Below are 26,435 nucleotides of genomic sequence, written 5' to 3' on the forward strand. Positions count from 1 at the left end.
CAGGGGAGGTGACATACAGTTATATGAAAACGTTTGGGCACCCCTATTAATCTTAAGCTTAATGTTTTATAAAAAAAAATTTTTGCAACAGCTATTTCAGCTTCATATATATAATAATTGTTGGACACAGTAATGTTTCTGCCTTGAAATGAGGTTTATTGTACTAACAGAAAATGTGCAATCTGCATTCATACAAAAAGTATGGGCACCCTTATCATTTTCTTGTTTTAAATGCTCCTACCTACTTTTTACTGACTTACTAAAGCACTTTTTTGGGTTTTCTAACCTCATTGAGCTTTGAACTTCATAGCCAGGTGTATGCAATCATGAGAAAAGCTACTTAAAGTGGCCACTTGCAAGTTGTTTTCCTGTTTGAATCTCATCTGAAGAGTGGCATCATGGGCTCCTCAAAACAACTGTCTAATGATCTGAAAACAACATAGTTGTTTAGGGGAAGGATACAAAAAGCTGTCTCAGAGATTTAACCTGTCAATTTCCACTGTGAGGAACATAGTAAGGAAATGGAAGAACATAGGTACAGTTCTTGTTAAGGCCAGAAGTGGCAGGCCAAGAAAAACATCAGAAAAGCAGAGAAGGAGAATGGTGAGATCAGTCAAGGACAATCCTCAGACCACCTCCAGAGAGCTGCAGCATCAACTTGCTGCAGATGGTGTCACTGTGCATCAGTCAACTATACAACGCAATTTGCACAAAGAGAAGCTGTATGGGAGATTGATGCGAAAGACGCCGTTTCTGCAAGCACGCTACAAACAGAGTCGGCTGAGGTATGCAAAAGCACATTTGGAGAAGCCAATTTCTTTTTGGAAGAAGGTCATGTGGACTGATGAAACGAAGATTGAGTTGTTTGGTCATACAAAAAGGCGTTATGCGTGGCGGCCAAAAAACACCGCATTCCAAGAAAAACACTTGCTACCCACAGTAAAATTTGGTGGGGGATCCATCATGCTTTGGGGCTGTGTGGCCAATGCCGACACCGGGAATCTTGTTAAAGTTGAGGGACGCATGGATACCTTTCAGTATCAGCAGATTCTTGACAATAATGTTCATGAATCACTGACAAAGTTGAAGTTACACAGGGGATGGATCTTTCAGCAAGACAATGATCCAAAACACCGCTCCAAATCTACTCAGGCATTCATACAGAGGAACAATTACACTGTTCTGGAATGGCCATCCCAGTCCCCAGACCTGAATATCATTGAACATCTGTGGGATCATTTGAAGAGGACTGTCCATGCTCGGCGACCATCAAACTTAACTGAACTGGAATTGTTTTGTAAAGAGGAATGGTCAAAAATACCTTCATCCAGGATCCAGGAACTCATTAAAGGGAACCTGTCACCCCGAAAATCCCGGGTGAGGTAAGCCCACCGGCATCAGGGGCTTATCTACAGCATTCTGTAATGCTGTATATAAACCCCCGATGTTACCTGAAAGAGGAGAAAAAGACGTTAGATTATACTCACCCAGGGGCAGTCCCGCTGCATTCCGGTCGGATGGGCGTCTCTGGTCTGCTGCGGCGCCTCCTATCTTCATTCCAAGACGTCCTCTTCTGATCTTCAGCCACGGCTCCGGCGCAGGCGTACTTTGTCTGCCCTGTTGAGGGCAGAGCAAAGTACTGCAGTGCGCAGGCGCCGGGCCTCTCTGACCTTTCCCAGCACCTGCGCACTGCAGTACTTTGCTCTGCCCTCAAGAGGACGTCTTGGAATGAAGATGGGAGGCGCCGCAGCGGACCAGAGACGCCCATCCGACCGGACCAGCAGCGGGACCGCCCCTGGGTGAGTATAATGTAACGTCTTTTTCTCCTCTTTCAGGTAACATCGGGAGCTTATCTACAGCATTACAGAATGCTGTAGATAAGCCCCTGATGCCGGTGGGCTTACCTCACCCGCAATTTTCAGGGTGACAGGTTCCCTTTAAAAGCTACAGGAAGCAACTAGAGGCTGTTATTTTTGCAAAAGGAGGATCTACTAAATATTAATGTCACTTTTCTGGTGGGGTGCCCATACTTATGCACCTGTCAAATTTTATTTGAATGCAGATTGCACATTTTCTGTTAGTACAATAAACCTCATTTCAAGGCAGAAACATTACGGTGTCCAACAGTTATTAGATATATGAAACTGAAATAGCTGTTGCAAAAAACCCAATTTTTATAAAACATTACGTTTAAGATTAATAGGGGTGCTTAAACTTTTTCATATAACTGTACATGTATATACTATATACAGGGGAGATGACATTCAGGTATATACTATACAGGGGAGGTGACATTCAGTTATATACTATATACAGGGTATGTGTCATACAGGTACTGTATATACAATATACAGGGGAGATTACATACAGGAGATGACATACAGGTATATACTGAGGGGAAAATGACAGGTGTTAGGGGGGAAATGAGAGGCGTGATGTGAAAATGAGAGAAGTGAGGTGCTATAACTAACCACAGTTAGTTACTATGCCCGGGCAATGCCAGGCTCTTCAGCTACTATAGTGATAACAGTGTATGCTCTGTGGCAGGACAAAGCTGCTCACCAGAACTGCCACTCGCAGAGGAGCTTCCAAGCCCCGGTCAAAAGACAAAGTGTAAAAACCCTTTTCAAGAAGATAGATATATTACATGTATGGCCACCTTTAGCATTAATTGCTATTTTTGGTCTATTTTCAATACAAAGCACAAGTATGAATCAAGCTCTGCACTATAATAAAGGCTATAATTTGAGGTCAGTGCAACATAATATTTTCTAATTTAATGTAAAAAATGTAAAATGTTTTTTTTTTCCTTTTGTGCAGCCTTGCTTAATTAAGATTGAAGAAGTCTTCAACTCCGCTGATCACCTTTACATTGTGCTGGAAATGTGAGTGCACACAATAATAATGCCCATTTCTGATAGAGAATCTTATTTTCAATGTGCATCTTGGATGAATGTAATTGGATCATTCTGCTCATAAGACCTAGCCTCATTGCTTACTATGGTATTATTATTCTGACATATCGGTTATACATTCTGTATTGTGTTTTTTTTTCTTCTTTTGTCTCTTATTTTTACAGTATGCTTGTATGTAAAATTAAGAAACAGAGTGTAAAACGAACACCCACCTCAAAACACTTCAATGAAGCTGTGTATCATATGTATATATGTACTAAAAAAATAAATACATATATATACATACGGAGTGTGTGTGTGTGTGTGTGTGTGTGTGTGTGTGTGTGTGTGTGTGTATATATATATATATATATATATATATATATATATATATATATATATATATACATATACATATACATATACATATACACAACTTGCAAAGTGGCCTATCCCCGTGTGATGGTGGTAGGCACGATGATGGGACTGTGATGCTCACCATTTATTATTTGTACAGATAAAGCAGCTCATCTGTCCCTATGAGTGGCTGTGCCTAATATTTATTACAACTGTATTAATCTAGTAAATGAGATGAGCTTTCGGTACTAGGCACAACTGCATGTAGGGGCAAGCCACTGTGCCTATTTAATGAGTGAAGTGAATGTGGTGCTTTATTCTTCAATCTTAAAATGACTGAACTTCCCCGTAGTTGGACTTCCATCAATCCATTAATGGCATACTACTAGGATATGCCATCATTAATCCATATTGTGGGACAGGTAGGTTACACAGGCTATCTGTCTTCTCATCAGGCGGGCTAGACAAAGCGCATTGTGAAGGAATCTTTCCTGGAGGTGATCGGATGGTTGTGACGAAGCTTTCCTACCCGGTTATGTGCCCATTTAAGTTGGCTGAAGCAGCCCCAAAACCCCCATCTGGTACCCACAATTACAAATGCAAAAAAGTTGTCAACGTGGGTCACCAAGTGCCCTAGCTATTGTCAGGCAGGACCCTGCTTTGGGTATTTTCACACATTTTGGGATTTGCAGCTGAAAAATCTGTTGCAAATACTGATATGTTGGGAGGAAAAACACTGTAAAATGTGTGTTTTCTGCATTAATTCCCATTTGTTAAAATTAATGAAAAACACTGAAAAAATTGACATGCTGCACAGTCTCATATCTGCAAGGAAATAATAAGCAACATGTGCACGAGAATTCAGAAAGGATTTACTTTGGTGGGACAGTAAACTCGTGTTTTTTGCAGCAAAAACTGCACCATGTTAACATAGCCTTGATCTTATTTGTATATGCTGAGTAGACCTGTGCCACTTTTTTTCCTCTAGGATGGAAGGAGGTGAGTTATTTCACAGGATATTGAGATCCAGGCCCAGAGAGTCGACATTGAAATTGTATTTTTACCAGATTCTACTTGCAGTCCAGGTAAACTATAAACCCTTAAAGCACCACTCCAGTATTTTTTTTTTTATTTAAATAGATTTTTATTAACAATATAAAGAAGAACATCAGAATGCCATTTACATTGCATTATATCACATACACATTTTCTTATTTAATAAACCCCAACATTACCCCAACTACGCCCCTCCCCCCTCCGACAGCTCAGTCTCAATCTTCACCCCACTGAGGCCTTCTCTGCCTCGTGTAATTTATCCTCATCCAGGTCTTAGGAAACTCGACGACTATACTCCTCAATCCAACTCAAGCCAAGGAGACCATATTTTATTAAACATTTCTATTTTCCCCCTTTTTTTTGTACACCCCCTTTTCCAATTTTAGACCATGTTGAACATATTGGAGAAATTCCCTTCTCACAGGTGGTTCCGCATTTATCCAATTTCGTGCTATTACTTTCCTGGCCATGTATAGTAGCCTAGCGATTGCAATCTTCCAAGTATTGTCAACTCCAATTTCTTCCACATATCCCAGCACGCATACTATCGGGTCTCTAAGAACTCTGCACTTATACGCTGCTTCAACTCGGCTCAAAACCACCACCCAATAGGCAGCCAGTCTCGGACACGTCCACATCATGTGATATATTCCTGCATTCTCACTCGCACACCTCGGACACTCAGAATTGGCACGCAATCCCGCTTTGTGTAGCACTTCCGGAGATTTATATACCCTATGCAGAATATATAGCTGCGAGAGCCTATATGGTTCACTCAAGGATAGTCGCGGAACCCACTCCATCACCGATTCCCAGGTTTCATTTTCCATCGGTCCCACTTCTCTCTCCCACTTAGCTCTCGCCTTTATAGGGAAATCTAGCAGGAACATGTGCATAAGGTCCTTATACAGAGTGGAAATAACTCCCCTTGTAGTTCCGTCACCACACACATACCACTCCAGTATTTTTAGTTTTCTTTATTGCCGTGCTGGAGTGGTGCTTCTAATATAAGGTCCCTGACCAAATCATTATACTCACCTGCTGCCATTTTCACCTTCTATCACCACTACTCCCCGTGGTCTCAGGCAGTCTGTGACCTGCTGGCTTCTTCCAGTATTTAAGTATCCAGAATAAAACTAAACCCAAAACTTTATCGGTGTATTCCTGTGTCGAATAATGTAATTGTATAACTGTTCAGCCCCCTTCAAGTGAGTCTGTCAGCAGGTGTTTGCTACCTCATCTGATATCACCATGATGTAGAGCAGTGTTTCCCAAACTTCAGTCCTCATGGCCCCCAACGGATCATGCTTTCAGGATTTCCTTTGTATGGCAAATAGTAGGGAAAGAGACCCTTATTCCAATGATGTATCACTTACGTTGCTAGATGCAGTGGTTCTGACACCGAGTTTTTAGATTAAGCAATGCAGCAGAGCTGAGAAGGCTTCAACCGCTCACCCCAGGCTCTGTATGTACATTGACTATAGACAGTGTGCTGCTAGTCACAGCAGTGATAATCACGGGGTGATGAAACCTTCAGTGCAAATAAATAAAACACAGCCTGACATGTGCACATTGTTGATTTCAGTGTTTTAGCCCCTACAACATGCTATCCTCAGATTACATAGCAAAAACCTGCTGACAGATTCCCTTCCACCTCACATTTATACACTATATAATGCCTTCATGGGATGTGACAAGTTTAGAGGGTGACATGATACAATATTGACACTCATAGCTTTCAAGCCGGGTGCTCTATGGTAGGTAGGGTCCCATACAATGTTAGGAGAAGAAACCAAAGCACTTTAAAAACTAGATGATAATTAATGAGTAGACTTTATTTTGAATGAATCATTAGCATGTACAGTACCACATGTGAATGGCTAATGTTTCAGTACACAACGGACCTTAATCGCTGCCTATAAGGTATATAAATTAATTGCCAGACCAGTATATGGTACATAAAATTCAGATACATGAGCCTGCAGAAAATAATTACCGTATATAGAGATTAAGCTGCGTACCAAAAAAAAAAAAAAAAAAAGAGTAGAAGAGACAATGCAAATTAGACACAAAAAAATGTAACAAATATGGAGACAACCAAATATACTAATATGCAGGAATGTCAGAGCATAGTGTTTAGTACATAGGTATAGGTGGATATTTTGTAAATATGGATATATTGGATATAAAACCCCTATATTAAATATATAAGCGCTGGAACAAGATATAATTAGATATAAATAAGATAAGGGAGCATGGAGATTATATTTACTGGTGTATGTATATGTATCTACACATATGTGTGTGTGTGTGTGTGTGTGTATATACAGTGGGGCAAAAAAGTATTTAGTCAGTCAGCAATAGTGCAAGTTCCACCACTTAAAAAGATGAGAGGCGTCTGTAATTTACATCATAGGTAGACCTCAACTATGGGAGACAAACTGAGAAAAAAAAATCCAGAAAATCACATTGTCTGTTTTTTTAACATTTTATTTGCATATTATGGTGGAAAATAAGTATTTGGTCAGAAACAAAATTTCATCTCAATACTTTGTAATATATCCTTTGTTGGCAATGACAGAGGTCAAACGTTTTCTGTAAGTCTTCACAAGGTTGCCACACACTGTTGTTGGTATGTTGGCCCATTCCTCCATGCAGATCTCCTCTAGAGCAGTGATGTTTTTGGCTTTTCGCTTGGCAACACGGACTTTCAACTCCCTCCATAGGTTTTCTATAGGGTTGAGATCTGGAGACTAGCTAGGCCACTCCAAGACCTTGAAATGCTTCTTACGAAGCCACTCCTTCGTTGCCCTGGCGGTGTGCTTTGGATCATTGTCATGTTGAAAGACCCAGCCACGTTTCATCTTCAATGCCCTTGCTGATGGAAGGAGGTTTGTACTCAAAATCTCACGATACATGGCCCCATTCATTCTTTCATGTACCCGGATGAGTCGTCCTGGCCCCTTTGCAGAGAAACAGCCCCAAAGCATGATGTTTCCACCACCGTGCTTTACAGTAGGTATGGTGTTTGATGGATGCAACTCAGTATTCTTTTTCCTCCAAACACGACAAGTTGTTTTTCTACCAAACAGTTCCAGTTTGGTTTCATCAGACCATAGGACATTCTCCCAAAACTCCTCTGGATCATCCAAATGCTCTCTAGCAAACTTCAGACGAGCCCGGACATGTACTGGCTTAAGCAGTGGGACACGTCTGGCACTGCAGGATCTGAGTCCATGGTGGCATAGTGTGTTACTTATGGTAGGCCTTGTTACATTGGTCCCAGCTCTCTGCAGTTCATTCACTAGGTCCCCCCGTGTGGTTCTGGGATTTTTGCTCACCGTTCTTGTGATCATTCTGACCCCACGGGGTGGGATATTGCGTGGAGCCCCAGATCGAGGGAGATTATCAGTGGTCTTGTATGTCTTCCATTTTCTAATTATTGCTCCCACTGTTGATTTCCTCACTCCAAGCTGGTTGGCTATTGCAGATTCAGTCTTCCCAGCCTGGTGCAGGGCTACAATTTTGTTTCTGGTGTCCTTTGACAGCTCTTTGGTCTTCACCATAGTGGAGTTTGGAGTCAGACTCTTTGAGGGTGTGCACAGGTGTCTTTTTATACTGATAACAAGTTTAAACAGGTGCCATTACTACAGGTAATGAGTGGATGAAAGAGGAGACTCTTAAAGAAGAAGTTACAGGTCTGTGAGAGCCAGAAATCTTGATTGTTTGTTTCTGACCAAATACTTATTTTCCACCATAAAATGCAAAAAAAATGTTAAAAAAACAGACAATGTGATTTTCTGGATTTTTTTTTCTCAGTTTGTCTCCCATAGTTGAGGTCTACCTATGATGTAAATTACAGACGCCTCTCATCTTTTTAAGTGGTGGAACTTGCACTATTGCTGACTGACTAAATACTTTTTTGCCCCACTGTATATATTAGATTACCTTTAGAATTGTCGCCCTCTGTATGTACATATGGAAATTGTAAGGAATTACTGTGGGTACGGAAAGTATTCAGACCCCTTTAAATTTTTCACTCTTTGTTTCATTGCATCCATTTGATAAATTAAAAAAAGGTCTTTTTTTTTCTCATTAATGTTCACTCTCCGCCCCATGTAGACTGAAAAAAACAAAACAAATATGGACATTTTTGCAAATTTAATAGAAAAGAAAAACTGAAATATCAAATGGTCATAAGTATTCAGACAATTTGCTCAGTATTGAGTAGAAGCACCTTTTGAGCTAATACAGCCATGAGTCTTCTTGGGAATGATGCAAAAAGTTTTTCACAAATGGATTTGGGGCATCCTCTGACATTCTTCCTTGCAGATCCTCTCCAGTTCCGTAAGGTTGGATGATGAACGTTGGTGGACAGCCGTTTTCAGGTCTCTCCAGAGATGCTCAATTGGGTTTAGGTCAGGGCTCTGGCTGGGCCAGTCAAGAATGGTCACAGAGTTGTTCTGAGCCACTCCTTTGTTATTTTAGCTGTGTGCTAAGGGTCGTTGTCTTGTTGGAGGGTGAACCTTCGGCAAAGTCTGAGGTCCAAAGCACTCTAGAAGAGGTTTTCATCCGGTATATCTTTGTACCTGGCCGCATTCATGTTTCCTTAAAGGGAACCTGTCACTCCCAAAATCGAAGGTGAGCTAAGCCCACTAGCATCAGGGGCTTATCTACAGCATTCCGTAATGCTGTAGATAAGCCCCCGATGTATCCTGAATGATGAGAAAAAGACGTTAGATTATACTCCTCCAGGAGCGATCCCGCTGCAGTCCGGTCCGATGGGCGTCGCGGTCCGGGGCCTCCCATCTTCTTACGATAATGTCCTCTTCTTGTCTTCAGGCTGTGGTTCCGGCGCAAGTACTGCAGTGTGCGGGCGCCGGGAAAGGTCAGAGAGGCCCAGCGCCTGCACACTGCAGTACTTTGCCCTGCCCTTAACAGGGCTGACAAAGTACGCCTGTGCCGGAGCCGCAGTGTGAATACAAGAAGAGGACGTCATCGTAAGAAGATGGGAGGCCCCAGACCGCGACGCCCATTGTATCGGGACCGCCCCTGGGTGAGGTATAATTTAACCTCTTTTTCTCATCTTTCAGGATACATCGGGAGCTTATCTACAGCATTACAGAATGCTGTAGATAAGCCCCTGATGCTGGTGGGCTTAGCTCACCTTCGATTTTGGGGGTGACAGGTTCCCTTTAAATGACAACCAGTCTTCCTGTCCCTGCAGCTGAAAAACACCCGCATAGCATGATGCTGCCACCACCATGTTTCATTGTTGGGATTGTATTGGGCAGATGATGAGCTTTACCTGGTTTTCTCCACACATACTGCTTAGAATTATCACCAAAAAGTTCTATCTTCATCTCATCAGACCAGAGAATCTTATTTCTCATAGTCTGGGAATCCTTCATGTGTTTTTTAGCAAACTCTATGCGGGCTTTCATGTCTTGCACAGTGGCCCGACGGAAGCCTCTCCTCTGTGCCATAAAGGCCCGACTGCTGGAGGGCTGCAGTGATAGTTGACTCTGTGGAACTTTCTCCCATCTCCCTACTGCATCTCTGGAGCTCAGCCACCGTGATCTTGGGGTTCTTCTTTACCTCTCTCACAAAGGCTCTTCTCCCATGATTGCTCAGTTTGGCTGGATAGCCAAGTCTAGGAAGACTTCTTGTGGTCCCAAACTTCTTCCATTTAAAGATTATGGAGGCCACTGTGCTCTTAGGAACCTTGAGTACTGCAGAAATTCTGTTGTAACATTGGCCAGATCTGTGCCTTGCCACAATTCTGTTTCTGAGCTCCTTGGCCAGTTCCTTTGACCTCATGATTCTCATTTGGTCTGACATGCACTGTGAGCTGTGAGGTCTTATATAGACAGGTGTGTGCCTTTCCAAATCAAGTCCTATCAGTTTAATTAAACACAGCTGGACTCCAATGAAGGAGTAGAGCCATCTCAAGGAGGATCACAAGGAAAGGGACAGCATGTGACTTAAATATGAGTGTCTGAGCAAAGGGTCTGAATACTTATGACCATGTGATATTTCAGTTTTCTTTTTTAATTTTGCAAGCATTTCCACATTTCTGTTTTCTTTTTCAGTCAAGATGGGGCGCGGAGTGTACATTAATGAGAAAAAATGAAGTGTTTTGTGTGAATCTTTTTTGAAATTACCAAATGGCTGCAATGAAACAGTGAAAAATGTAAAGAGGTCTGACTAGGGGCGTGGCCTGAACGTCCATGTGAGCGGACGTGTGACAGAGCGCTCCCGCTGCTAACGCTCAATTTATCCTTATAAGCCGCAGCTGAGCGGCGATTCAAGGCGCTTACCGGCTGCAGGAAAGTCCCGGGAGTGCGGCGGTGAATAGAGGCGGCCTCGAGGTCAACAAATATGACCAGGAGGAGGCAAAGAGATGCAGGAGCCGGCGAGGCTGGGATCAGCCAAGATGGCGCCGACGCCAGAGAGAAGGCGGAGAAGGACAACGCGGCATGCCAGAAGAGAATGGCGGCGGCGGCAAAGCTCCAGCAGTTTGCTAGAGTGGAGGCCGCAGGGAACACAGGAAAAGCAGAGGAGGATGCCGGAGCAGACACAGACACAGAAGGAGAGGAGGAAAGCCCAGCAGAGGAGCAGGAGGTACAACAGGGGAGCAGGGATGGTGACATGGCAGTGGTAGTAGGGGGATCTGAAGATAAGGAGTCAGGAGCAGAGCCCACTCTTAGAGATGTTTTTGCACTGGTATCAGCATGCAAACAATCCCTCACCCAGCAGCTACAGGAGGTCAAGGGGGATACAGCCCAGATAAATGCAGCCCTGCAGAAGATTGACAAACGTGTGGGGGCTGTGGAGGAAAGAGTGAGCACGGCAGAAGACCATATAGTGCAGCTGCAGAAAGCGGAGAGGAAGTTTACTCAGGCAATATCGGAGCTGGCTGCAAAAAATGAGGATCTGGAGAATAGGTCCAGAAGAAATAACATTCGTATAGTGGGTGTCCCTGAAAAAATTGAGGGGAGGAATCCCACGGAGTATATTGAAAGCTGGCTCCTTGAGACCTTTGGTGATGCAGCACTGACAAAAGTATTTGCGGTAGAAAGAGCCCACAGGGTCCCACCGAAACCACCTGTCCCTGGAGCAAATCCCCGTACCATGCTTGCCAAAATCCTAAACTACAGAGACAGAGACATTATCCTGAGGAAAGCTAGAGACATGACGGATCTGACAATTGGAGGTCAAAGAGTTGCTATTTACCCTGACTATTCCGCCCTGGTACAGAAACAACGGATGATGTTCACGGGTATCAAGAGACGGCTGAGAGAACTGGGAGTGCAATACTCCATGATGTTTCCGGCACGACTGAGAGTGGTAGCGCTGGATAAGATTCATTTTTTCCAGACGCCGGAGGACGCTACCCAGTGGATAGATCTTAACGCTAAAAAGCTTAAAGGGAAAGGAGATTGAAAATGTGGGGTGGGTTAGTCGGGAGGTATTTTAATTCTTTCAAAAAGGGGAAAAAGAGATGGACTGACAGTACATTGGTAATTGAAATGTGAAGGTTGGAGGGTGGAGCTGGGTATTATTCAGGGAATGTACTGGGTGTGCTGATGCGGCGGAGAAGTACGAGGGAGGAAGGGTGTGCAGCGTACTAAAAGTTTATTTAGTTTCTTGCAGTTGTAATTTAATACAGGTTGAATTATATTGTTCTTCTAAGAATTGCGCCGAATTCTGTTATAAACGGTAGCGGGAGGCGGAAGGAGAAGGTTACGTTAACAAGAGTGTTCGCAATGGGTGATGGTGCCCCACTCTTGATAAGAGGCAGAATGTATAGTATTGGGGGGTGTGGGGGAGGGGGTGTAGGGGTGAGGGTGGGGAGGGAAGTTAGACAGCTCAGAACCGGGAGTATTGACATAACTAAGGATGATGAGTCACATAATAGGGGACCGCTTTAAGATTTTGAGTTGGAATGTGAGAGGTCTGGCGGATAAATCTAGGAGAGCTGCGAGCTTGCAGTATGCGAAGGATCAGCGGGCTTCTATGATATGCTTGCTAGAGACGCACTTGATACAGGAGAAAGTGGACGTACTGAATAGACGTTGGATACAGAAAGGGTATCATTCTACCTTTTCGACGTACTCAAGAGGTGTGTCAGTGTTGGTGCCGGTGGGAGTGCAGTATGAAGAGGTGAAAGTATGCGTGGATGCTGAGGGTCAGTATGTGGTGATACAATGTATATTGTATGGAGTGAGATTGTGTGTGGCGGCAATGTATATTCCACCTCCATATTCAAGTAAGAAGATCAGGGAGGTGTTGGAGAGGGTGCAACGATGGGAACCACTACCACTCTTAATTATTGGGGATTTGAACAATATCTGTGATGACTTTTGGGATAAAAATAAGAACACCCAGAACAGGTCGGAGGGGCACACTACAACATTTGGTACCTATGTGCGTGAAATAGGCATGATTGATCTATGGAGAGTTAGACATGTTGGGGAGAGAGGGTACTCGTGCTACTCGCCGGCTCATGCTACGCTATCCAGAATTGATATGGCGTTGGGTAACCGCCTGTTGGACACAATGGTGGGAGAGGTGCGTTATCTGCCGAGGGCCTTTTCGGATCACAGTCCAATTGAGGTGGAGGTTAGGTTGTTGGGGACACGGACCGCAAGTGGGAGAGAATGGAAGATCCATCCTAACTGGTTACAGAGTATTGATTTGGACGGTATAGGGAAGGAGGTGACGGAATTCTTTGCTTTAAATGATGGGAGTACAGATGCTCTAACTGTTTGGGATGCAATGAAAGCGTACCTGAGAGGGTTACTATTTAGAGACATTAGTAGGTGTAAGAGGAGGACAAGGGAGGCGGAGAGAGTGGCGATGGAGGAGCTGAAAGCCGCAGAGGACGAGATGGTAGTGCTGGGGACTTCTGAGGCAGAGAAAAGGTTGAGAACAGCGCAAAATTGTATGGAATAGATTCTGCTGGGAAAAGCTGAAAGGAAGCGGGAGTTTCAGAGGGTGGCTTATTTTCAGGAGGGAGAAACAGTGGGACACATGCTATCGGTGGTAGCCGCGGCTCAGCGTGGTACCTCGTATGTACATTCGTTGGTTTCAGATGGGGGGAGCAGGGTATCTGAAACACCTGAAATTATAAAGGTCTTTGCGGACTTTTACGCGGACTTATATTCCTCCAGGGTCAATGAGTCAGCCGGAGATACGGAGACTTTCCTTGAGAGTCTGGGTCTTCCGAAATTGAGTGAGGAGGATGGGGTGAGCCTCGATGCCCCTATCACCGAGGAGGAACTGAGTCGGGCGCTGAAGTCTATGGCTAATGGGAAGGCACCTGGGGTTGATGGGTTACCAGCCGAAATCTATAAAAGTTTGGAGGAAGTGCTGATTCCCAGATTAAAGTTAGTACTGGAGGAGGCTGGATGCCAAGGGTATCTCCCAGCATCTATGAGGGAGGCTATTATAGTGGTTATTCCGAAGGAGGATAAGGATCTGGGGAAGCCTGAGTCATATCGACCAATCTCTCTGTTAACCATCGATGTCAAACTCTTGGCCAAGGTGTTAGCTACCCGTTTGTCCAGCGTCATTGCTAGCCTTGTACATCCGGATCAGTCTGGTTTTATGCCTGACAGGTCTACAGCGGTTAATCTGCGGAGGCTGCATATGAACCTACAGCTGAAGTCTGACAACTGTGGCCGAAGGGTTATTGCATCCTTGGATGCCCATAAGGCGTTTGACAGTGTGGAGTGGGGATATCTCTGGCGGGTGTTGAAGTGTATGGGTATTGGTCCGCAATTTGTGGCATGGACTCAACTGTTATATTCACTACCACGGTGTGGTGGGCAGCACGGTGGCGCAGTGGTTAGCACTGCAGCCTTGCAGCGCTGGAGTCCTGGGTTCTAATCCCACCCAGGACAACATCTGCAAAGAGTTTGTATGTTCTCTCCGTGTTTGCGTGGGTTTCCTCCGGGCACTCCGGTTTCCTCCCACATTCCAAAGACATACTGATAGGGATTCTAGATTGTGAGCCCCAACGGGGACAGTGATGATAATGTGTGCAAACTGTAAAGCGCTGCGGAATATGTTAGCGCTATATAAAAAAAGATTATTATTATTATTATTATTACCAACAGCTAGAATTAGAGTGAATGGGGAACTTTCTCAGCCTATAAAGTTGGCCAGAGGTACGAGGCAGGGTTGCCCACTGTCGCCCCTTCTGTTTGCCTTAGCTGTGGAGCCACTGGCCGCTAAGATCCGACAATCGGATGAGGTTCCTGGGTTCAGATATGGGAGTGTTGAGGAGAAGATCGCGTTATATGCAGATGACATCTTACTGTTCCTGGCGGACCCGGATGAAGCCTTGAATGGGGCTATCGAGATCATTGGGAAATTTGGAGCCTTGTCGGGATTGAGGATAAATTGGGATAAATCGGTCCTCTTCGAGGTGGATGGGGTGGAGGAGAGCAGAAGTGAGCCATTGGGAGAGGGGCGGCTTAAGGTGGCATCCCTTTTCAAATACCTGGGAATATGGATCTCGATCCCAGTTACAGAGTTTTTGTATAGGAATTTGACTCCTCTCATGGGCGCCCTTAAAGCAAAAGTGGATGCGTGGAATAAATTACACCTATCGGTGGTGGGTAGGGTTAATCTCATTAAAATGGTTCTGATGCCCAAATTACTTTACGTCCTACATAATGCGCCAGTTTGGATTCCACGTGGGAAATTCCGGCAGATTAATGCTCTTTTTAGAAGCCTGATATGGGGGAGGCGGTACCCACGTATTCGCCTGGAGACGCTTCAGCGACCCAAGGAAGATGGAGGATTGGCTTTACCCAATCCTGAGTTATATTTTCTTGCAGCCCAGAGCCAGCATTTGAAGGGCTGGGCGCGGGGAGCGTCTACCAGTGCGGTACAACACTTGATGGAGAGGGTGACAAACCGAAGACCGGTGGCGCAGTGTCTGGAGGATGGCTCCTTGGGAGTATTGGGGAAATTATACCCAACTATGTTTTTGATACATAAATTATGGACCAGACTGCGACATATTCGGGGGGTTACGGGGCTGACTAAATTTACACCGATATGGCTTAATAATAATTTGGTTGAGTTTGCGGCTCTTGGAGTGCTGGCGGAGTGGCAGGCCAAAGGAATCCACTTGGTGGCTCAGATAATTCAACAACAAGGATTAAAGTCCTTTTCGCAGCTGCAGGGGGAGTTTGGATTGAGACCGACTGGGGAGTATCAATATGCTCAGATGAAACATGCCTTTAAAGCGCAAAACAAGGGCGGTGGTATTGAGATCCAGGAGGACATAGTTCTGGAATACGTATGTGGGGAAGGGTCCACAAGGGGAGTCATTACCACCCTTTATAAGGACCTTCTACATGCATATTTACTAGACTTCCCTCTAAAAGCGAGAGCGAAATGGGAAAGAGATTTAGGCCCAATGGAGGATGAAACCTGGGAGTCGGTGTTGGAGTGGGTTCCACGAGTGTCACTGAGCGAGCCGTATAGACTATCGCAGCTGTACATCTTGCACAGAGTCTATAAATCACCGGAAGTGTTGCACAGAGCGGGGTTGCGTGCTGACTCTGAATGCCCGAGATGTAGGACTGAGAATGCAGGAATATATCACATGATGTGGACATGTCCAAGACTGGTTGCTTTCTGGTTGGTGGTAATGAGCCGTGTGGAAGGGGCGTATAAATGCAGAGTGCCGAGAGATCCGATAGTGTGTATACTGGGACATGTAGAGGAAATTAGAGTGGATAACACCTGGAAGATAGCAATAGCTAGGCTATTATATATGGCAAGGAAGGTAATAGCAAGGAACTGGATCAAGGATGAGCCGCCTACAAGGGGTGAATTCCTGAAATATGTTAAACATGGTCTCAATTTGGAAAAGGGGGTATACAAAAGACGTGGGAAAATAGAAACGTTTGATAAAATGTGGTCTCCGTGGCTCGAGCTGGGATAGTAGGTATGGGTAATGGGAGGATGAGGGCCTCTGAAAGGAAGAGAGTGCTAAAGAACAAGCGGACATAAGTGATTCAAATGGCTCAAAGAGCCATCAATACTGGTAACAAAGTATAACTGGGTATGAGCTGTCAGGGGAGGGGGAGGTTTGGGTTTTGTTGGGATTGTTGGGGGTTTGGAAAATGTAAAATTTTGTAATATACTGGAAAATGCATAAATTGTATTGTTCATATTCGCTTTCAATAAAAATCTATTTTAAAAAAAAAAAAAGAGGTCTGACTACTTTCCGTACCCACTGTATAATGTAACCTTGATCCTGATGCTGGACTACTCTAGGATTACTGCCAGCTACTAGTCAGAGGTGAAGTGCATAGGGATCAACAACACATTGTAATTGTGAGCTCACATCTGTCTTATAAACATTTGTTTTACCTTACCTGCTAATATAGGGCTAATTTGGTAAACTTTATTAATTCATTAATAAGACAGCCTTTTGGAGTATTTTCCATTTTATACTCTGTTTATCGTAAATATTAAATATATGTCTCCATTTAGTACCTCCATGATAATGGGATCATACATCGCGATCTAAAACTTGAAAACGTGCTGCTATCTTCCACTAATGAAGAATGTTGTGTAAAGGTGCGTACTATAAGAATTATTTTTTTTTTATGATGCTTGTCTGATGTAAATTTAATGGCTGAGCTAAAAAAAAAAGAGTAAATAGATATGGCATGCCGAAGTATATTTATCATAGATTTCATGTAATGAACAGCATTAGCGACACCTTTCCCTTCACCCACATATTCATCAGTGAGGAAGACTCCCGATCTTGCACGTTGTGCCTCTCCGAAGCTGGCACATGTACAGAAGCCATTCGTATGCTCGACTCGAGGCATGTATAGTGCTGGCGATGACACTGGCTCTTGTAAGTTATCACGCCCACGGGGGCGTGATAACATGCTAAGTGGGCCAAATAGTTTTAGGACACGATGAGGCATCATCAAATGCCTCATCTACATATCATAAATGGACTTTAGAAATACTTTTTCTAAAGATCTATTTGTGTGTAATGTAATAAAGGAACTGTTAGGCAGGGTATTTAGACACAACCGCTGGTGGTTTTGGGGGCACGAAGTGGGACTTGACAGGTTCCTTTTAAGTGAGTTGTTAAAAAAAAAAAAGTAAAGTACTCCCTTATTGGACCAACACTGGTCTCTTTGCTTTCTCTTTTGGTTGGTGATGTCATGTGAGCACTACCACCAATCAACGGCTACTGATCAGCTGCAGTGCTGACGTCCCGTCCGATTCGGAAGAGAGCATTGATAACATTTAGTGAATAGCAATGCTAACAATAGTGGTCCCTTGACTAACTGTTGTCATCTGGAGATTGGTGAATACGGTATGTTCAAAATATTATAACCTGATACTATAACTTTATGGAATAAAATCAGAAAAAAAGAGACATTTCCCCATGCAAGATCATATGGGCAGTGAAAGTATAAGAAAAATCGGGGTACTGACTTGAGACGGTTGTGCAAGATTAGGCCCAACGCTAGAGGAAAACATGGCTGGGATAAAGACACCTTCCAGCAGGTGCAGGCTACTCCTCCATAAACCTCCATCTGCTGCTGTCAGAATTTGAGAGTCTTGGGAATTATGGAAGCCAAGAGTCAAAGGTCAGGCGCTGCCATGGGAAATTGTTGTGATATCCTTTTGGCAAATAAAAACTTTTTTAAACATAAAATATAAACTATGCATTTCAGTAGAGATTCTTCTCCTTCCTCAGGTTCATAGGTATAAAAAATGGACCATAGAATTTTATGCTACAAACTAAATGGTGGCCCGATTCTAACGTATCGGGTATTCTAGAATATGTAGGTTGTATATAGCACAGGCTACGTACTATATTGCACAGTGACGTAGTATATAACACAACCGACGTAGTATATAGCAGAGCTACGTAGTATGTAACACAGCGTACGTAGTATATAGCAGAGCTACGTAGTGTATTGCACAGGCACGTAGTATATTGGTCAGCCACGTAGTATATAGCAGAGCCACGTAGTATATAACATAGCCACGTCGTATATCGTAGTATATTGCACAGTCAACGTAGTATATAACAGAACCGACACAGCCACATAGTATATTGCACAGCAAAGTAGTATATAGCACAGAGCACGTAGTATATTGCACAGCCACGTAGTATATTGGACAGTCACGTTGTATATTGGACTGTCACGTTGTATATTGTCCAGCTACATAGTATATAGCGCAGAGATGTAGTATATAACAGAGCCCACACAGTATGTAACACAGCCCACGTAGTATATAGCAATGTGGGCACTATATGCGTGGTTAAAAAGACTTAAAATAAAAAATAAACATATACTCACCTTCCGAAGGCCCCTTGAAGTCCTGGCGCCTGTGTGCGGTGCACGCGGCAGCTTCCGGTCCCAGGGTTGGTATGAGCGCAGGACCTGTGATGACGTCACGGTCACATGACCATGATGTCATGGCAGGTCCTTCTCGCATAGCATCCTTGGCACCGGAACCTGCCGCTTGCACTGCCGAGGACAGCAGGCGACGTCGGAGGGTGAAAATAACCTTTTTTTTTATTATTATTATTATTTGTAACATTAGATCGCTTTACTATTGATGCTGCATACGCAGCATCAATAGTAAAAAGTTGGTCACACAGGGTTAATAGCTGCATAAATGGAGTGCATTACACCGCGGTCTGTTAACTCTGGCATTAACCCTGTGTGAGCGCTCAGCGCTGACTGCAGGGCAGGAAAGCAGCAGCCATTTCGCTGCCAGACTATGGCCGTCGCTGATTGGTCGTGGCAATGGTCGTGGGCGTTTTGCCACGACAAATCAGCGACTTGGATTTCCATGACAGACTGAGGCCACGACCAATGAATATCCGTGACAGAAAAACAGACAGACAGACGGAAGTGACCCTTAGACAATTATATAGTCGATGATATCCACCCAACTGGACATCCACAAGCACCCCAATAAGAGGAGTGCTTCATGGGAGGGCTGAAACAGATAAGCATAAAAACATATACAATTAGTGGTATCAGGGAACACGCCCAAATAGGATCAGATTCTGGAATGAAGGTGGTTGACTGAAAACCTAAAACCCATTTCACATTGGTAATAAACATAGTATAAAAATGAAATAATCAAATCGGCCTAAAGAAATTTAAACAAAACTAAAAAATAGTATTCAGACTTGCTCCACAACCTTGTTCAGGCCTTTTCATCTAAGAATTTGTATTTTAAAAAAACAAAAAAGTCTCCCACTTATTTAAAACAGAGAGTTGATCTGCCTTCATTGTTGGAATGTACTTTGTAGGGTGATTGGCATAATACTAAAATCTTTCTAATGTTGCAATGTTAAATGACGGGAAACACTGTGACCTAAAAAACCTCTTCTGACAATGGCAGCGTAGGTGTGCTAGTTTGACACCATGGGGTTGGTGTGCTATAACAGACTCATTAATAATTTATCCTACAGTTTGAGAGAGAGAAGCTTTCTACATTGAGAACAGGAGTGTTTTCATGGTCCTGCACAAAACACAGTTTTACTCTTGATATTTTAGTTTTCTGGCACGCAGTCTCTTTTAATCACCAATTCATTCTGCAGATCACGGATTTTGGGCAGTCCAAAATTCTTGGCGAAACCTCATTAATGACGACTTTGTGTGGGACACCCAGCTACTTGGCTCCTGAGGTGTTGAACAACGCTGGCACAGGCGGATATAGCAGAGCGGTGGATTACTGGAGTTTGGGAGTCATGCTCTTTGTTTGGTAACTAATATCATGAGACACCCACTACAGAGAACAATGGTGCATACTGTGAGAAATAACTGGACTGTAGGACCAATTCATACAAGAATCTTGATTCATAGCTTATGATTTTAATATAAAAAAATGTAGTTCCAGAATATTAGATAATCTACGCCCTCTGTGTAGTCAGATAAATAGTCCTCTGGACATTTCCTGCGAGTGCTTTCTTACAATGTAGAAATACTGTATGGATTTACCATGTTAATTGAAGCGTTACTGTGTGACTGCTGGAACATATACACGTACGAAATTGTGACTATTTAAGGTTCATGGAAGACTACGCTGCTTAGCATTTCTTGTAAATCAAGAGATTATGAATAATTCTTCATGACTTAAGATTTTCCAATTCGGGGTATATGGATTTTAGCATTTGAACAGAGGTAGACTGCATATGTCAAAATAAAACCTGTAGAGCAGGTAAATCGTGGTCCCTTACTGATGGTCCTGCCAGCATTTAGTGGCTGTGGAGTGGTGGGCATGCACCAGTGGGATTTATAAGTCGATCCCCTAGTCTAGAAATTCATAGACTAATATGTGATTTGGTGTGTATGATTGGTTTGCCATCCATATCTCCAAACGGGTACACCGCTATGGAGGAACCATGCCTCCAGGTTATCGCGAATGGCTAGAGCGAATTATAAATCTCTCGCTTAGGAAGAGATGTCCTTAAAGAGAACCTGTCATCAGAAAAATTAGGATTTTTGACACTTAACAAAAATTCCTTTCTCATAGCCATCATTGAAGGGGGACACACAAAACCATAGGTGTTTACTGCTGCCACCAGAAGGTTGACAGTCAGAATTACACTTAAAGAAATAGTTGGCTCCCAAGCAGACTACACAAACCTATAGACATCAGACTAATACAGTGAGAAAGCAGTAAGAAAAATAATTTAAGATAAAGAATTTTCCTGCCTGTCTTATAAAATATTTTATCTCAAAGAAAGAATTATTTGTGCTCTAATGTCTATACACTGTTTTGCTTCCTCCACTCCCAGGAGCTGTGGTATGAGCAGACCATGTACTGTATGGTCAGACAGGGGCACAGTTATAAGATTATATCCGCACAGGGACATTTTATTTAAACACATTCAATTGTAGAAGGTATTATTATTCTAAGTGCTAGTGATTAAAATGAATGTTGTTCATGGGGCAACCCCTGTAAGTACCGGAAATCCTTATTCCCAGCTTCTTCATTGGGGAACACAGAAAACTATGGGACGTCCTAAACAGACCAAAAAGTAGGCAACAGAAAAGTGCCAGAACAACAAAGGTAAGGGGATAGCAACACAGACCACTCGGGCTATAACCCGGGTGAAACCCTTCTACCCAGACTCTCTTCAGCCAAAGTGAATGTATGAACTCTGTAAGATGTTAAGAACGTGTGGACTGAGGACTTAAGGTACCTTCACACTGAACAACTTTCCAACGAGAACGACAGCGATCCGTGACGTTGCAGCGTCCTGGATAGCGATCTCGTTGTGTTTGACAGGCAGCGGCGATCAGGATCCTGCTGTGACATCGCTGGTCGTCACTGAAAGTCCGGAAGTTTATTTGGTCGTCAGGTCGGCGTGATTCGTCCTGTTTGACAGCAAAAGCAACGATGCCTGTAATGTTTTTTCATGGAGCAACTACCAGCGAGAGCGATAAGTACATCACTGGATCGCTCCTGCATCGTTCTGCTGTTGCCGGTGTTTGACGTCTCCTAGCGACCTAAACAGTGACGCTGCAGCGATCAGCTCGTTGTCTATATCGCTGCAGCGTCGCTTAATGTGACGGTACCTTAAGTCCCAGCCTTACAGAGCTGTAGAACTGAATCTTGATGAATGGACCAGAAGCCACCTCCACACAGATGGAGTGAGCTTTAACTCACAGCAGGGGCAATCTGTCCTCAGCCTGATATGCTTCCCCATGGCTTGGAGACAGGGAGACCGCAAAGAGTTCTTTCTGGCAGGGCAAACGATGACCTCTGAATGAGACAGGCACTGACAGGCAGTGACTCACCACTCTGACCATGTCCAACTTGTGTAAAGATTGTTCTACCTTCCGTCTGTCAGTCTCTGTTCAGACAGAAGAGCAAATCTACTCATTAAGGCTAAAAGTTACCATAAGGAGAAAGGTAATGGACAAAGAACACCCTTATCGTGGAGAAAAACAAGCAGAGAGCGACAGGAGAAAGCTGCCAGCTTGAGACTTTCTAATGGAAGTAATTGTTACAAGGGAAGCATCCTACCAGGAGGGAGCGGAGCTATATTTTGGCTTGGGTCAAGGTCTTGCATAACCAAAAGACTATGGGTCCAACCGAAGGGTGGGTGTGGAGAGAGTTTAGAAGCAAATTTTTCAAACTGAAAGCATTTGAGCCCCAGACCATTCTGAGCACACTGTCTGTTGGAAAAGACTGACCCTCTTGAATGATGTCCAGGGACTGGTTCACTGCACTGACAAGGCTGTCGTACCAGGTCTCCAGTTTGAGTGCCTGGTCGATGTCTAGGTCCTATTTGGAGTCTTAATGGTGGTATGATTATTGTAGTGACTGAGTTTAGGAAAGGGGAATCGAGATGGTGAGTGCCAATGAACAGACAGAGATGGAAACCGAGACAATGAAATTGCTCTATGCCACTATGGCCTCGGCCACAATCATCCATGTTGGTGCAGAATAGCTGCTGGGTCTGTCTCCCTCTAGATAGTGGGCAGAGTACTGGGTGATTGTTGGCATAGGTAAACACTCCATAACTGTGGCCAAGGTCTGGACACATTGCTTGAATTGGACACCAATAGGGACAGAGTAACGACCCATGCGCAGAAAGGGCACTCTCGTCACAGGTCAGAGGGGTCGACTGAGCTAGAGGAGGCGGGTGAGCTGGGCAAATTCAGGGAGCGAAGTGTATATCGGCATACAGCCATGGTTTCCTGTGTCCCCGACAGGGCTGTGGAATCGGTAAGCCAAACCAGACTCCTCAATTTCCCTGACTTACGACTCCACCGCAGCAGAGCCTCCCTACTGAGCATGGACATAAAGTGCAGCACAGATTCCTCTCAACTAAAAGCCTAGATCCTTAGATCCGGAACAGAACAGACATTTCTAGGACATTTCATAACTTTCCCAAATTATTATGAAAACATTTACAGCACATCCTGCACCGAACTATTGTCCCCTATAAATTATATATTTTCGGAGTTGGTCCATTTTATACCAACTTCAACTCCACAAAAATGAACACCAACTCCACAGCTTTGGTCCCCCCAGTTAAGCGACTGAGAAAAATTGTTTATTTGTAGCCATAGTGCTAATCTGCATATAAATACAGTTTCAAACATATTCAGCTATTCAATTTGTGATATTTGACTGCAAGAAATAAATTACATTACATCACATCAGACAGCCAAATATGTTTGAAACTACATTTATCTGCACTATGGCTGCAGGTAAATGGTTTTCTTTCTGATGGCAGGTTCCCTTTTATATGAAAAAGAAAGAAGTGGTAGAGAAAAAGGGGCATGCCAGGGATGGAATTGTATTCAACCACCTCTCCCATACTATGCACCCGGAGTCGAGGGCCTTGTGGATTTGTAGTGTCAGGGTATGACTGTCTTCACAGGTTGCAGAAGAGGTGTAAGAAATCATTTTGTATTCGATTGTGTCACAAGGAGCATAGAGAGAGGGGCTGAGTCATAGAGGCTCTTGTGAGTTAAGGATTTTGGTACACGATTTCCTAAATAACTTAAAGGAAGGTTGAATTAAAGATATGTATAGTGGGACAGCTTCCCCATAAATCAAGGAGCCACGTTTTGCATGCAATTACCACAAACAGGCCCTGCAATGAGGCGAGGTTGTTGGGAGCAATATTTTCCACTATAAAATATATTTTATGCATTCTGCACAATGTTTCCTGAAACTGTTACATTTTTACAGCCTTAGTGGGTACCAACCATTTTCGGAAAACAATAGCAATATGTCTCTAAAAGATCAGATCACAGGAGGATTTTACAACTTTATTCCAACTGCTTGGAGTGCTGTATCAGAGCCAGGTAGGACCTCCATTGCAAGTATGTATTACCCAATCTGATGTCCATTATTGAAGAAGCAACATTCACTTGAATATTTCTAAGAATCTGTCACAATTGTATGTTTTTCAGCGCTAGATCTTGTTAAGAAGCTGCTGGTTGTCGATCCAGAGAAGAGACTCACAACACTTGAAGCCCTGGAGCATCCCTGGCTGCAGGTATTAATGCAGACTCTGTAAAGAATCATGCGTGTCCAAGGGTGGCTATTTAGACCACTCAATCTGTATAGGACTTCATATAACTTCTATTTGCTACAGTGCAACATTTGGTAATTGAGGAACATTACTCAAAAGCATGGCAGCACATCTCTGTGAATATGACCTAATCACTTTTAGGCCATGGCATTGTTTATGGTTGTTTCTCCAATCATAATCTGCAGATAAACCCAGCACAGTTAATGCCATATATTGCATTTTACAGGCACAGACACACATGCATGCACGCACGCACACACACCTACTTTTCTAGATGCTTTTTAAAAGTGGCGATTGGGGTGTAACAAGTTCCAGAAACCCTTAGAAAATGTGGCACATGGCATTGGCACCATAGTCTTTTTGTTTCAATCCATTCTTCATTTTGATGGCTTCTGCTTTCTAAAATGTATTCTTCATGCATGAACGCTGCTGTATTTCTCTTAGGATGACGACATGAAGCACAGTGCTAACCGGCTAATGTATGAAGATGCTCATCCAATGCCACCTCCCTCCCAGGTACTATGGCTTTGTCTATTGCTTGATTTGACACTTTGTAGAGCTCTTTAATTCACACTGTATGTATGTATGTATTGCTCTACAAAGTAGCAAGTCAAGCAAAAATCAATTTCAAGTACAGACCACGATGTCTCCTGACCCAAACCATATCAGGGCAGTCTCACACGTCCAGATAATTCCGGTAGCGGAAAAATCCGTACCAGAATTATCTGTGTCCGTGTGCCGGTGCGTTTCTGTGGCACATCAGTGTGGCACACGGGCGGCACACGTGTGCCGCCCGTGTGCCCACTGGGTACCACACGCACCGTGCTGGGTACCACACGTACCAGCATCTGGTGCCGAAGCCCCATTCATATCTTCCCTGCAGCAGCGTTTGCTGTAGAGAAGATATGAATAATTGTGTTTAAAATAAAGATCTATGTGCCCCCCGCCCTCCCACCCCCTGTGCGCCCCCCCGCTGTTCTGAAAATACTCACCCGGCTCGCTCCCTCGCCGGCGCTGCTTCCTGTTCTGGCCGCATCTTCTCCTGTATGTGGTCACGTGGGGCCGCTCATTTACAGTAATGAATATGCGGCTCCACCCCTATGGGAGGTGGAGCCGCATATTCATGACTGTAATCGGCGGCACCACGTGACCGCTGATACAGTAGAAGATGCGGCCAGAACAGGAAGCGGCGCCGGCGAGGGAGTCGGGTGAGTATTTTCAGAACAGCGGGGGGGCGCACAGGGGGTGGGAGGGCGATGGGCACATAGATCTTTATTTTAAACACAATTATTCATATCTTCTCTACAGCAAACGCTGCTGCAGGGAAGATATGAATCGCGGCTTCAGCACCAGTGGGGGGGACAGCGCTTAACGTAGCACTGTCTCCTGCACGGCACACGGACAACTTCCGTGTGCGGTACGTGTTTTACACGGACCCATTGACTTTAATGGGTCTGTGTAATACGTGCGCTCCCACGAACACTGACATGTCTCCGTGTTTGGCACACGGAGACACGGTCCGCAAAAAATCAATGACCTCTGAACAGATGCATTGATTTTTAATGTGTCTACGTGTGTCAGTGGCTCCGGTACGTGAGGAAACTGTCACCTCACGTACTGGAGCCACTGACGTGTGAAACCGGCCTCAAGAAAAGGCACACACCAGAGCCTTCCACCCCCATTCCTGGTATAATCACATTCAGATTACACTCAGACATTCATTAGCCCTACTCCCAGAAGTTTATTTGCACTTTAAACTCTACTAACGAGCAGTATAATCGCTCCACAGAGATGCTATCGTTTTTGGTCATTGGCATGCTTGGCTGATTTTTCAGATGTTTAGGCACTCTGTGCCTTTGCTGGAAGATACACAAAGAGGTTATTTTTAATGGGGCAGCTTAGTTGTGGGGCTACATGCCTACAACTGAGCGCATTTGATTTGCTTTTTATTACAAATAAGACAAAATAACTGAAAATGTCAATGTGCATAGCTATTCACTCCCCTAAAGTCAGTACTTTTGTAGAGCCTCCTTTTGTGGCAA

At 44.0% G+C, this 26,435-nt stretch overlaps 1 protein-coding gene across 1 annotated transcript in view; it reads left to right on the plus strand.

Moving 5' to 3' along the window:
* The window catches only part of CHEK2 (checkpoint kinase 2), an 88,715-nt gene that overhangs the window by 57,219 nt on the left and 5,061 nt on the right, over positions 1-26,435 (plus strand). The window contains exons 8-14 of the mRNA XM_069758585.1: positions 2,821-2,885; positions 4,240-4,336; positions 16,830-16,916; positions 19,933-20,096; positions 24,048-24,163; positions 24,272-24,357; positions 24,838-24,909. Coding sequence (XP_069614686.1) covers positions 2,821-2,885; positions 4,240-4,336; positions 16,830-16,916; positions 19,933-20,096; positions 24,048-24,163; positions 24,272-24,357; positions 24,838-24,909 — 687 coding nt within the window. The remainder of the gene's footprint in view (positions 1-2,820; positions 2,886-4,239; positions 4,337-16,829; positions 16,917-19,932; positions 20,097-24,047; positions 24,164-24,271; positions 24,358-24,837; positions 24,910-26,435) is intronic.

The sequence above is a fragment of the Ranitomeya imitator genome, chromosome 1 (assembly GCF_032444005.1).
Source record: "Ranitomeya imitator isolate aRanImi1 chromosome 1, aRanImi1.pri, whole genome shotgun sequence".
Taxonomy (NCBI): Eukaryota; Metazoa; Chordata; class Amphibia; order Anura; family Dendrobatidae; genus Ranitomeya; species Ranitomeya imitator.